The sequence below is a fragment of the Protopterus annectens genome, chromosome 7.part1 (genome assembly GCF_019279795.1).
Source record: "Protopterus annectens isolate FY-2018-M chromosome 7.part1, PAN1.0, whole genome shotgun sequence".
NCBI classification, from domain to species: Eukaryota; Metazoa; Chordata; order Ceratodontiformes; family Protopteridae; genus Protopterus; species Protopterus annectens.
In genome coordinates this window covers 528424869-528439263 of record NC_056740.1, presented here as the reverse complement: position 1 = coordinate 528439263, position 14395 = coordinate 528424869, and the positions used below count along the sequence as shown (strand labels likewise).

The 14395-nt window shown below is 44.5% G+C and overlaps 1 protein-coding gene across 1 annotated transcript in view; it reads right to left on the bottom strand.

The window, feature by feature from the left end:
• RFX7 (regulatory factor X7) overlaps positions 1 to 14395 on the bottom strand; it is a 1464252-nt gene that overhangs the window by 20794 nt on the left and 1429063 nt on the right. Inside the window, exon 9 of the mRNA XM_044078963.1 lies at positions 3781 to 4079. Coding sequence (XP_043934898.1) covers positions 3781 to 4079 — 299 coding nt within the window. The remainder of the gene's footprint in view (positions 1 to 3780; positions 4080 to 14395) is intronic.

Sequence of the window (14395 nt, the reverse complement as noted above, 5' to 3'; positions counted from 1 at the left end):
TCTCATTCCACATTCCTAAGCACCCTGGAAACTATTAGGGTCCAACCCCAAACTCTCATACTAAATAACTTCAACTACCCCTCCATCAACTGGGAAAGCTACTCATGCACCAATACACTGGCCCAACGCTTCCTGGAATTCATCAATTCCAATGCCCTGGACCAGCTCATTCTTACCCCCACTAGAGGAAACAAGATCCTTGACCTGGTTATTACAAACATGGGTAACCGTTGCTCTACACCAATAGTCAATTCCTCCCTGGTTAGATCCAAGCACAAACTAATCACCATGGAAATCCACATCTCACCCACACAGCCCGCAAAGGGAACCACTATGAAAAACTTCTCCAAAGCTGACTCTGGGCTTCTAAAAACAGAGGTGGCTAACTTCATGGCACCCATGTCAATGAAAAATAAATGCATGATTGTCGAATCATACACCAATGCACTGTACGAACATGTACATAAATGCATGGAACTAGCCATACCCAACAGAACCAAGACTCTTTCCTTCAAAAAAAGGAAGCCAATCCTGGCAGTCCCCTGCCATTAATAAACTCTACAACAGAAGGAAGAAACTGTTGCAGAAAAAGGTGAAGTCCCAAGACTTGAAAAACTCCCTTATTAGCCTCAACAAAACCTTTAAAGCCAGCCATGAAGGCAGAATTGCGGCAGACACTAAAAACAATCCCAAAACCTTCTATAGTTATATCAAGAATCTCCACAGCAATACCCAGGTTTGCTCTGAGTTACTGCAAAATGGTACCTCATAATGAGCCAACAGATATTGCCAACACACTGACCGACAGATTCAGTGCCAACTTTACCCCTCTCTCCCCCACTAAAGGACCAATCAAAACACAGGAGGAATGCCAGGCACCCAGCATTACTACAGCACAGATTAAAGCTGCATTGTCCAAGACCAAGAATACAGCTTCCATATGACCCGACAGTATTACTGGATGTGTTCTACATGAACTACAAAGTGAACTGCCACCACATTTGTGTGCCTTGTTCAATCACAGCCTCACCTCACGCTTTGTCCCCTACTGAATGGCGCACTGCTACAGTCAACCCTCTCCATAAAGGGGGAGCGACTACAGACCCTGGGAATTATCGCCCCATTAGCCTGACGAGTCTGATATGTAAGGCTATGGAGCGCATCATCATGGACCTAATTAACAATAATATAGGGAATCTCCAAACTCTAGATCCCACACAATTTGGTTTTGTGAAAGGCAGATCATGCCTGCTCAACCTGGCTGACTTCTTTGAGTCAGTCACCAGAGCTGTGGATGAGGGCAAGGCAGTTCATACAGCCTACCTTGATCTGGTCAAGGCCTTTGATACCATTCCCCACTCAGGAATTACTGATAAACTCACCAAACTAGGCATCGACCCCTATATCACTAGGTGGGTTGCAAACTGGCTCAGAGACAGAACCCACAGTGTGAAAGTAGTAGACTCCAAGTCAGACTGCTGACCAGTCATGAGTGGAGTCCCAATGGGATCGGTCCTGGGTCCTCTCCTGTTTGGCATCTACTTCTCAGAAGTCCAGGCCAACACGGAGGGACTCTGGCTGACCAAGTTTGCAGACAACTGTAAGCTGGGAGCCATTATTAACTCCCCAAGTGATGTAGACATTCTACAAAAAGGCCTCACTGAGACCAATGACTGGTGTCAAAACCATGGCCTTATTTAATGCCAAAAAATCTGTCATCATCCCCTTTGGAAAAACTCAGTTCCCACTAATTACTACATCGATAGGAGCCCACTGAAGGCGTTATAAGATATCTGGGGACACAGGTTGACAGCAACCTCTCCTTGAAACACCACATTGTCACTGTGGTCAGAAAGTCCTTCTGTGTGGCACATCTCATTACCAAGGGTTTTGCATCCAGGAAGAAAGAGGTCATCATCTCTCTCTACTCTTCCCTCATTAGGCCAATCATCGAGTATAATGCCCCATTTGGCATGTACCTCACTAGACACATGCAACAGCTGGAAAGGCCACAAAAGTACCTCACGAAGAGGATCCTAGGCCTTAAACACGTCCGACATGGACAGACTTAAAAAACTCCAGCTATTCTCTGTCTCATATTGTCTACTAAGAAGTGATTTCTGCTTGACTTACAAAGTCATGTCTGACCCAGCTCTGTTAGAAAGGTTACATCTAAAGAAATCCCAATCCCTCCGCACCACATGCTCCAGAAACCTCAACCTCATTACCACAATCAACAGAACATACTGAAGGGACAGGTTCATAACTCAGACTGCCCATGCTCTGGAATAGACTTCCCATACATGTCAAGCAGAGCACCTCACCGGCCCTCTTCAAGAGAAATCTTGATGAGAGGACGGGAAATAGAAAGTTAACCCCAGGGATCACTCCAGTGGCTCTACCTGATAGACGCACTGGGAACTAACGTTGGGCGGCACAATGCCAGGGCATTTCTATGGGCTAGGAGTGTAAAGTCTCCAGGGCCATTAGCCTAGTATACACCTATGAACCTCTCTGAATCACACACAGCCATTCAGACTGCCTAACCCACTATGCAGTGTGCACTGTCTCTCTGAATATCACTATGAAAATGAAAAAGATCTTAGATTTGGGAAGGCTTGTTGGTGTTGACATTTTTCTTAAATGTCTTTGGCTCATTTTTTCCTTAACATGATCAGTGTATCTTAAGCAAAAAATAAAGCATAGCAGTTAAATCACAGCTGTAATGTAAGGTCCTTCTGTACTGGGCAATGCCAAAAGGAAGGTCAGAGTGCTAGAACGTAAGTGTACTCTGACAAATTTACCATGAAGGTAATATTTGAGCCAACACTGGAAGGGGAAACTTCCCATTTTACTGTATTGGCAGCCCAAGTTTAAAAAAATCATCAACACAAGTGAGTTCAATAAACCAGCAACAAAGGTGACAAGAAGTCAGATGGGGGTGCTGTTGTAAGCAGTTGTAGGTTGGCTTTTCATTTCTGGGGAGGAGTAAGAGAAATCTAACTTAACAGTGTCATTATCCCAGCACTCCATTCTCTGCAGTCCACACAGGTAAAGATTGAGAGTGGAGAGAACACACACAAATTCTTAACATCAAGTACAACATGGAGTCTAACGACTGGGCATGGCATAAGCTTACCCTAACTGTATGACAGGTTAGTGACCCACAACCCAAGAAAGAATGGGCAGAGAGTGGGCCTTGTGGAACCAGAATTGGCATAACAAAGCTACTGACAAGGCCACGAGCTAAAACACATTTAAAAACAACACATTTTGATAATTATATTTTTGTCTCTCATCACTATTGTCATACTGAAGTTTGGCCGAGTTCTGGGTAATATGATTAGTGATACAGATTTCTCATGCGTCTTCTTTTTCACTTGAAACAATTTTTTTTTAATATAAAAACTGAATGCAATTATTTTGTTTGCATCTCCGAAGCTCAACAATGTCAGCAGTGATATTTAACAGGAAGAGAAACTCTTCCGAGTGCAACATGACTGAACCATAATGACCCCTGACATCACTTCAGTAGTATGCAGAAAACATGAAAATTACAGAGCAGAAAAACTGTACAATGATGACTCTATTAGATGGAGCCCTTAAATTGCAACAGTTTCTGTATGACTGCAGTCCTGACCACAGGCATAGTTCAAATGCACTAGAGTGACGAAAATGAAATCCGCAGACATGCAATCTGACAACTTTATGTTAGTTCTGGCAGAGAAGCATTACATTTTTCAGGGGGAGAATAACAAAGAATCACATGCTTCTGCATACCGGTATAGGGCTGGAAACAGTTGCTACTACAATCCCAATAGCCTGCTGAGGGGAAAGAACTGTGGGATTTCCATTGGAAAGGCTGCTTATTCCATTAGTTAACACTCCTTCAGTTTTTTTCATGTGTAGTTCTCCTGGCAGAGGAGACTGAAGTTTATGCTCCTGTTGCTTCTTCTGAATTTTGCGTTGGAGTTGCTGCTTGGCGTCCACAGATGGAGACTGCAGAGTTTTCACAGGTTGAAAAGAATTACTTTCAGAAGTTGGAACAAATGCTGAGGACTGAGTCACTGTTTTCATTCCTGCAAAGAGAGAGAGAGATTTTTAAAATGTTCTGCCCCTTCAACACAACTGGTATCATCACATAAGTTATTCTAACAACATGAGAACTAAGGTCATGTTTGCCCAGATATAAGACAGCAACTGATTTTGGGGGTAGATATCAAAATCTAGTACACACAATTAAGGTCACGATTACTCCAGAAGTTAATTTAAGAAGTAGATGTTCAACAACCAGGTATTACTAGTGAAGTAGCAGTCGTAAAATACTGAAATTATCAACAGGTGTACATCAGTGCAACTGGCCAGAATTCCAGAGCTTCAGACATCCGCCAACGAGCTGGTCTCCTTGTGTTGTAGATGTCAAAACTAGCACTGGGCAGAAAGCAGACATCAGCCCATGTCATTTCTCATATATATTTTTTTTTTGTGGGATCCAAGGTAGCTGCATACCAGCAACTGTGACTGAAGCAAGTGGGCACAAGAGGGTTAATCTGATGACCCTTGGCTAAGCACTGACCCCATGATTTACACATCTTGATAACATTTAACTTTCCAGGGACCTACGGAAATACATAGGGCTCCACAGCCTTCCTGCATATCTAGTAGGCTTTTTTTTGGCCCGGGGGGGGGGGGGGTTAGTCCTAATCTGTTGTGTCTGAAAGAAATAAACAATTCATCACACATCCACCACTATTTGGTCCAGGTTAAATAATATCTCAGTTGTCCCTACACATCCAAGGAATGTGTTCCCCCTTCATTTTGAAATTTTGGACAAGAGACTGAAAGTTGTACAGACTGATTTACAGTCCCCCCCCCAAAAAAAAAATGTTTTCAAAGCCTTTTTGTCCTGATAAAAAGCTGTATAGGGCTCAAGTGCTATAAGGGCATGAATTTCAAAAATTCTCTGGGCAAAAGTAAGAACCATAACAAAACGGTCTTCCACAGAACGAACTTTAGAGTACAATCAGCAGCTGGTTCAAAAGGTGGTAAAGTTAGCTTTTCTACCACAAAGTGTAAGCCCCACTCATCCTGGACAGGTGCAAATAATTTTCTGGGTAATCAAAATTTAGCATACCCTTAAAAACATTTTTATTTATCAGAAGAGTAGCCAGAAGTGAAGAAGGCATGCTAAAAGTGTATGCTGCTCTTGAACAAAACAGGGAGCTCAGGCAGCTATGAACTTGCTGCTAGAGGGTCAGTCTGTTTAGATGATCACCAGATATAAAACCTTTTCCATTTTCCTAAAAAAAATGTTATGCACTCACCATAACATTAGATCTGTGTTGTCCATTTTCATTCTTCCTCAACTGAGCTTCAGATCAGACTTGGCTACGTTTTTCACGTCCTTGAATCCAATCTCTTGAGCTCCTCCCTTTATCCATAATGCCCCCAAGCCTAACATACCTTAGGCAGAGTTTGCTGCTCATAGGAGTCAAAGGATAATACCTTAAGAGATCTCAAGCATAAAGACCGGGGGGGCAGTTGTGGACTAGAGCATCTCTCCATGACTTCCCCATTGGAGGATCAGGGCAAAGAAGCTGCTGCATTTGTTGAGGGAGAAGCGAAAAGGCAGTAGCATGTCTGGCCCCGTCGACAGAAAATTGTCTCCACCACTTTAATACTGAGACACCACTCGTGAGGCATCAGAATGGGCCTGCTTAACTTGTCTGCAATCACGTTGGCTTTCCCTGGTATGTGTGTTGCTAAGAGAAGGCAGCTGGAAGAGATCGCCCATTTCTCAGACTCTCAGTACTTTTTGACATAGTGGGTAAGATCTGGTTTCCCCCCATTTGTTGACATACCAGACTACTGACATATTTGCCTATCTGAATAGCAATCATCCTGGAAGGGAGAATATCTTCAAAGGCCTGTAAGACTAGGAGAACTGCTCTCATTTCCAGAAAACTGATGCTGGAGATCGCTTACCTTGGATTATCCTTCCCAAGTAGTGCCCCTCCCCAAATGGGAAGTGTCCATAGTCACCATGGCCGTGGGCAGAGGAAAGACAAAAGGGAAGGAGAAACTTTGTCCAAGTGAAGCCACCAAAGAAGATATCTTTTGCAAGACTGAGTGATCTTAACAGGGGTGGATAAAGGCTGCTGAAGAACAGACCACTCTACTGACGAGTCCATTGCAGAATTCGAATGTGAAACCTTGCTAAAGGATCTAGGGCGACAGCCACTGCCATGGACCCCAGGTCTGTAAGATTAGATGCGCTAGCAGGAACATGTGTGAGATCACTTTCATGTCCTTGGATCTGAGTATCTGAATTCATGAAGGTGGAAGAGAGGCTATCTGTGTGACCATGTTTAGATGAGCACCTATGAACTCCAGAGTCTGAGTGGGTATGAATGAGACTTGCTGGAACTGACTGTGATGCCTAGATGAAGACAGAATTAAAGCAACTAATCCCTTACCCATAGATGTAGATGCCTGGACTAGGCAGCTAACAGCCAGTCGTCTAGGGTATGGAAACACTCTGAATCCCAGTAGTCTCAGGTGAGTTGCTACCACCGCCATGAATTTGGTGAACACCCTGTGGGTTCTGGTGAAGCCAAAGGGCAGTGCTCTGAACTAGTAATGACTGGCTCCCAGCCAGAAGCGCAGATATCTCCTGTTCTGCCTGTTCACTTTGATGCAATTGTACGCATCTTGAAGATCTACCAAGCATATCCAATAGTCCTTTTGCAGTAGAGGCAAAATGGACTGAACCATGACCATCTGGAACCTTGTATATTTGACCTATTGGTTTATCCTACTGAGATCCAGGATGGGTCTCAAGTCCCCTGTCTTCTTTGGCACTAAGAAGAATCTTGGGTAAGTTCTGGATCCTGTCTGGTCTGGGGGGACCGCCTGGATGACTCTTTTCCTGAGAAACTTTTCTAATGCTGCCATCTCCCTCTGACTGGGTGAAACATCAGGGATTTTGTTTCATTCTTGCATGAGGAATCTGGGAAAAAGGTATGATATAACCTCTCTGGATATAATTCTCTGCACTCAGGAGTCTTTTGTGATGAAGGGCCAGACTTTTTGGTGTAGAGACAAACAGCCCCAACTATCTCCAGAGGACAATGGTTGGGCCGTCTTTCTGAAGCACTGGTAGGGTTTTGTCTGAGAAGGAATCCTGGAAAAGTACAGTTTTGTACCTACCATAAATGTAGATGTTCGAGTGTTCACCCTGCTGCAGTCATCACACTTGGGTTATCCTGTCGTCAGGCGGTCCCGCAGTCGGCCGGAATTCCAAAGTCTTGGTCCGGCGTCGGTTGCTGTCGCCTCTTCCCTGACATCAGTGCGCCAGGGGTATATATAATGCAACCAACGCCATTTTCTTCAGTTTTTCTTGCCCCAGATGTCAGGTGCCCCCAAAAAGGTGGTCAGAAATTAGTACCAAAAGGAGTAACCACTGCACAAACACAAAATCCCTTCAGCTATAAGCAAATACATCAGTAAGGCATAGAAGAGATTTAGCCAGTAGATCAGAGGGTATGGAGGGTGGGGTAACCTGGACTGCAGCAGGGTGAACACTCGAACATCTACATTTATGGTCGGTACAAAACTGTACTATGCTCATCGTGTTACCCTGCTGCAGTCATCACACTTGGGTTGAATCCCAAAGCTAAGGTAGGGGGGAGGTATCATAGAGGGTTAGTGGAGGCTATAAGGCCCTGCAGAACTGCAGTGGCGAAGCCCGCCCTGGACTTTGAGTAAAGAGGTAAGTGATAGTGTTTGGTAAAGGTGTGTACTGAACTCCAAGTTGCAGCTTCTAAAATTTCCTTGGTTGGAACCCCCCTGAGAAAGGCTGTAGAGGTAGCTGTTGCCCTGGTAGAATGGGATCTAATGGTAGCAGGAACTGGTTTCCCATGATGGGTATAGCAGAAACGTATGCAATGACCTATCCATTTAGAAATGGTTTGCTTTGATATAGCCTTCCCCTGAGAAGCTGTAGCATAGGATACAAAGAGCTGGTCAGATTTTCTGAAAGCCTTAGTTTTGTCCAAATAGTAACGAAGCTGCCTGTGAATGTCCAAGGAATGCAAGAGTCTCTCACCTTTGTTCTGTGGATTGGGGAAGAAGGTGGGTAAGTGGATGGTTTGATTTAAAGCTACACTGGAAACCACCTTAGGCATAAAGGAAGGATTAGTTCGTAGAGAAACTCTGTCTTGATGAAAAATGAGGAAAGGTTCCACTGCCATTAGTGCCTGTAGCTCTGAGACTCTTCTAGCTGAAGTTATTGCTAGGAGCAGGGCAGTCTTCCATGATAGGAACTGAAGATCTGCAGAGAAAGCTGGATCAAAGGGAGGTAGCGTTAGTTTTTCCAGAACAAAATTGAGGTCCCATGTTGGTGTAGGAGCTCTCCTGGGTGGTCTAATGTTTTTTGCCCCTCTGAGGAACTGCCTTAGAAGAGGATGTGAAAATAAAGGTGGATCCGTGTTGTAGTAAGCTGAAATAGCTGAAGCATGGATTTTAATTGAGGAAAAGGAAAGTCCTTTGTGCAACATCTCAGCTAAATACTGTAGAATGTGAGGCATGTGAGGCTGAATTGTGTCTTGGCCTTTAGTTTGGTTCCAGGCACAAAACCTTTTCCATTTGTCCGAATAAGCCTTCCTGGTGCTTGGCCTCCTGGTTTCCAGAATAACATCCAGAACTGCTTGTGAAACAGGAGCTGGTTGGATGTTTAGATGATTTGCCATGCAGCCAGGTTTAAAGTTTTGAGCTGGCTGTGAAGAATCTGATTGCTTTGTTGTGTGAGCAAATGGGGGATTTGAGGCAATATCCATGGTGGGCTGTGGGCCATATTTTTCAATAGTGGATACCAGTGCTGGCGTGGCCAGTCTGGGGCTATGAGAATCAGTCGTGGTCTCTCCTTTTTGACTTTCAAAAGAACCTTTGTGAGGAGAGGCAATGGAGGGAAGGCATATACTGTCAGGTTTTTCCAGTTGAAAGAGAGAGCGTCCACCTTCCAAGCTTGATGGTGAAATGTCCTTGTACAAAATTTTGTCAGTTGATAGTTTTGAGGACTGGCAAAAAGGTCTATGTCTGGAAGGCCCCATTTTTGAGTTATCATTGCAAATATTTGTGGATCTAGTTTCCACTCGTGGGGATCCTTGATGTTTCTGCTGAGGTCGTCTGCCAATGTGTTCTTCTGTCTTGGCAGGAATTGAGCTTGTAACTGGACTTGGTAGGCCAGAGCTGTGTTCCATAAGGTCATTGCTTGCCTGCATAGAGGGTAAGAATGTGTACCCCCTTGTTTGTTTATGTACCACATTACTGTGGTGTTGTCCGTCTTTATTGCAAGTTGTTCTGGATGTAATAGATCCTTGAAGGCTGTCAAGAGTTTTCTGTACAGCTAGCATCTCTCTTTGATTTATGTGCAGATTTCTTTGATCTGCAGTCCATAGGCCTTGAATGCACTGTCCTGCCATGTGTGCCCCCCAGGCGTAGTCTGAAGCATCTGTTGTGATAGTTTACCTGGCTGGGGGCAAGGTGAAAGGCTGACCCTTGTTGAGGTGACATGCCTGTGACCACCATAGAAATTCCTGTTGTAGGCAGGGAATGAGACATATCATTGTGTCCAAGCTGTGGCTGTGTTGAGACCATACGCTTTTTAGGTATCACTGTAATTTCCTCATATGCAGCTTTGCAAATGGTATTATTAGTATGCAAGATGCCATGAAGCCCAAAGCCTGCAGAATTTTTCTTGCAGTTAATTGGGTCTTTGTTGCCATTGTCTTGAAATACTGAGTCAGTTGTAGTTGTTTGTCTGGCATAAGATAAGCCTTCTGGGCTGTTGTATTCAAGCTGGCACCCAGGAATGTCATTTTTTGTGAGGGTACTAGTTTTGACTGCTTTTCATTTACTGTGTACCCCAGGCAGTTTAGTAGATGCTTTACAAAGGCCAGATGATGTAAGAGAATGTCTTTGCTTTCTGCTTGGATGAGGCAGTCGTCCAGGTATGGATATATCTGAATTCCTCTTTGTCTGCAGTATGCAATTACTGGTGCCAGGCATTTTGTGAAAACTCTGGGCGCAGTAGATAAGCCAAAGGGCAGTGCAGAGAATTGGTAATGGGTTGAACCTGCAATGAAATGGAGGTATCTTCTGCAACTTTGTCTGATAGGGACATGGAGGTATGCCTCCTTGAGGTCCAACGTTACCAGCCATGCTTCCTTGCCCAACATGGGAAGTAGCTGCTGTAGTGTTAGCATCTTGAATTTGGGTACTTGTAAGTAAGTGTTTAGAATTGAAAGGTCCAGAATTGGTCTCCAGGCATTGTCCTTTCTGGGCACTAAAAAGAGTCTTGAGTAAAATCCTTGGCCTTGCTCTCGAGTAGGTACCAGTTGAATGGCTCTCATGTCCATGAGAGCTGTAATTTGTTTTTGTGCCTCTGCCCATTGATTTTGTGGCAGGTTTGGCATTCCTCTTTTCATTGGCAAGGTGTGAAAGTGGAATCTGTATCCTCGTAAAATTATGTCTAGGACCCATTTGTCCTTTGTGACAATGTGCCAGTTGTCTGCAAAAAGTGCGAGTTTTCCCCCCAAGGGGGCTGCCAAGAGAGTATTGCTTGGCCAGATGAGGTGCAAGTCATTGAGTTTGCCTTCTGGTGGTTTGAGACCTGTCTTCTCCTCCCTTCTGTGTTGTAGAGCCCCAATGGTGGTTTATACTGGGCTTGTGGTTGTCCTCTGCCCCTTGGGCGTCTGTATTTAACCCTCTGTGGTCTGTCAGTGGCTGGAAAGGACCAATTATTTGTTGGCCAGTTTCTGCTGAAGCGAGGGGGTTGTACTTGTAGGAAATCTTTGACTGTCTGCATAGATTTTGCCTTATATTCCATTTTCTTTAAAACTTCTTCTGCTTTAACTCCAAAAAGAACATCCTGCTGTAAGGGAGCATCCAGTAGTTTTGCTTTAACATGATCAGGCAGAGTTTGTTCTTTTAACCAAGCATGCCTACGTATAACAGACCCAGTGACAGTTGCTCTGCAGGAGGCCTCCAAAGAATCAATCCCACATTGTAAGGTATGTTTGCCCACTTGCTCAGTGGCATGCAACAGATCCTGTACTTCTTTCACTTCAGATTGTTGAGGGAGAAAGGTTATTCTTTGCTTTAACTGAGAGATTAGAAATTGCTGATACTTAAGCATGTGAAATTGACAATTCAGTGCCCTCATAGCTAGTGTGGCTGAGGTGTAAACCTTTTTCCCCCACCTGTCTAGTGCTTTGGAATCCCTCTCAGAAGGTACTGGGATTTTTAGCCATAGAAGCCTTAGCCCCCTTGGGACCCTGTGAGATAGTCTCTGGGTCAGCTACAGGGCTTTTGTAAAGAAATTTGTGGGAATCAGGCACTCTATAATATCTGTCAGGCTTAGCCAGAGCAGGAGGTAGAGAGTCTGGGTTGAAACTGGATTCTAAATAGACATCATCCACAATGTCTAAAACTGGCAGGATGGCAAGTGGTCTGTGTTGGAGGAGTAAAAGAAACTCTCTGAGCCTTTTCTTTGAGTCAGAGTAGTCCTGACCTTCCCAGTGAAAATGTTCCCTCATAGTGTGTAAAGTTTCCTCATAGTGTGTAAAGAGTATAGTGGGAGGTGATAGTGCTTGGAGAAAGTGTGCACTGAACTCCAGGTGGCTGCCTCCAAAATATCCTTGGTAGGGACCCCCCTGAGGAAGGCTGCAGAGGTAGCTGTGGCTCTGGTGGAGTGGGATCTGATGCATGCAGGCACAGTTTTTCCATGAAATGAGTAACAAAAGCGTATGCAGTGGGCTATCCATTTTGAAATTGTCTGTTTGGAAATAGCCTTTCCTTGAGCACCTGCAGCATAGGACACAAAGAGTTGCTCAGATTTCCTGAATGGCTTTGTCCTGTCCAAATAATAACAAAGTTGTCTGTGAATGTCCAAGGAATGTAGTAGTCTTTCCCCTTTGTTTTGTGGATTAGGATAAAAGGTAGGTAAGTGGATAGTCTGATTCAAAGCTACACTGGATACTACCTTTGGCATAAAGGTAGGGTTGGTTCGTAAGGAAACTCTGTCCTGATGGAAAATGATGAATGGTTGCACAGCCATGAGGGCCTGTAGCTCCGAAACCCTGCGAACTGAGGTGATAGCCAGAAGAAAGGCTGTTTTCCATCAGAAGTACTGTAACTTTGATGAAGAAGCTGGCTCGAAGGGAGGAAGGGTCAGCTTTTCCAATACGCAGTTGAGGTCCCAAGCAGGGACTGGTAGTTTCCTTGGGGGTTTTATATTCTTTGCCCCTCTGAGGAACTGCCTTAAGAGAGGATGAGAGAATAAAGGAGGATCTGTGTTGTACTGTGCAGAAATGGCTGAAGCGTGGATCTTGAAGGAGGAGAAGGAAAGTCCATTGTTTAACATCTCAGCTAGGTACTGTAAAATTTGAGGTATATTTATTACCCAAGGATTCTGTTCCTTCTTTTGATTCCAGGCACAAAATCATTTCCATTTGGCGGAGTAGGCCTTTCTAGTAGCAGGTCTTCTGGCCTCCAAGATGACATCCTGCACCTCTCCTTGGAGAGGAGAAACTGTTGGGAAATCAAGGAATTATCCATGCAGCTTGATTTAGAGTTTTGAGATGGCTGTGAAGAGTTTTGTAGTTGTGCTGGGACAACAGAAGAGGGACTAGGTAGGATCCATGGCGGGGAATGTGTCAGGCTCTTCAGGAGCGGATACCAGTGTTGCCTTGGCCAGTCTGGAGCAATGAGAATCATTTTCGGCCTCTCTGCTCTGGCTTTTAATAGAGCTTTGGGCAGCAGAGGAAGAGGCGGGAAGGCATAGACTGTCAATGTTGCCCAATTGAAGGAAAGTGTGTCCACTTTCCAGGCCTGTGGATGATAGTTCCTTGATCAAAATTTTTTCAACTGGCAATTTCTGTGGGTAGCAAAGAGATCTATGTCTGGCTGTCCCCATGCCTGAGTTATCTCTGTGAAAATTTGAGGATGCAACTTCCATTCGTGTGGATCTGTCATATTTCTGCTTAGGTTGTCTGCCAGTGTGTTTTCCTTCCCTGGCAGGAATTGTGCCTGTAGTTGAATTTTCAATTCCAGTGCTGTGTTCCATAGGGTCATGGCTTGCCTGCACAGGGGGTATGAATGAGTTCCCCCCTGTTTGTTTATGTACCACATCACTGTGGTGTTTTGTCTGTCCTTATCAATAGCTGGCCTGGATGCAGTAGGTCTTTGAAGGTCATAATAGCCTTGCACGGCTAGCATTTCCTTTTGGTTGATGTGAAGGAGCTTCTCTTTTCGTGCCCATTTTCCCTGAATGCACTGATTTGTCATGTGTGCTCCCCATGTGTAGTCTGAGGCGTCTGTTGTGATGATTTGAGTTGCTTGAGGTACACAGAAAGGAAGACCTGTGTTTCTTTGGCAAGCTTGAGCCCACCACATAAATTCCTTTTGAAGGCATGGAATGAGTGGTATAATTGCTTCCAAGCTGTGGCTGTGTTGAGACCATAAGTTTTTTAGGTACCATTGAAGTTTCCTCATATGCAGCTTTGCACATGGGATAAGTAGGATGCAAGATGCCATGAGTCCCAGAGCCTGCAAGACTTTCCTTGCAGTTAGCCTGGTGTAAGTTGCCATTTTTCTGAAGTATTGAGACAATTGCCCTTGCTTGTCTGGCGTGAGGTAGGCCATCTGGGTGGTTGTATCCAAGTTGGCACCCAGGAAAATTATTTGTTGAGAGGGTATTAGTTTTGATTTCTTTTTGTTGACTGTGTATCCCAGGAAGTTCAACAGTTTTATTACAAACGCCAGGTGCTGAAGTAGTATGTCCTTGCTGTCCGCTTGGATCAGGCAGTCGTCCAGATATGGGTAGATTTGTATCCCTTGTAGTCTGCAGAAGGCGATTACTGATGCCAGGCATTTCGTAAACACTCTGGGCACAGAAGATAAGCCAAAGGGCAATGCAGAGAATTGGTAATGGGTTGAACCTGCAAGAAATCTGAGGTATCTTCTGCAATCTTGTCTGATAGGGACATGCAGGTATGCCTCCTTGAGGTCCAAAGTTACCAGCCAAGACTCCTTGCCCAGCATGGGAAGAACCTGCTGTAATGTGAGCATCTTGAATTTTGGCACCTGTAGATATGTGTTTAGGATGGATAGGTCTAAGATAGGTCTCCAATCTTTGTCTTTCCTTGGTACCAGGAATAGTCTGGAATAAAACCCTTGACCTTGTTCTTTAGCAGGTACCTCTTGAATTGCTTTCATGTCCATGAGAGCTGAAATTTGTTTTTGTGCCTCTGCCCTTTGATTTTGTGGCAGGTTTGGCATGCCTCTCATTTTTGGAAGGGTGTGAAAGTGGAACCTGTAGCCTCTGTCTATAATG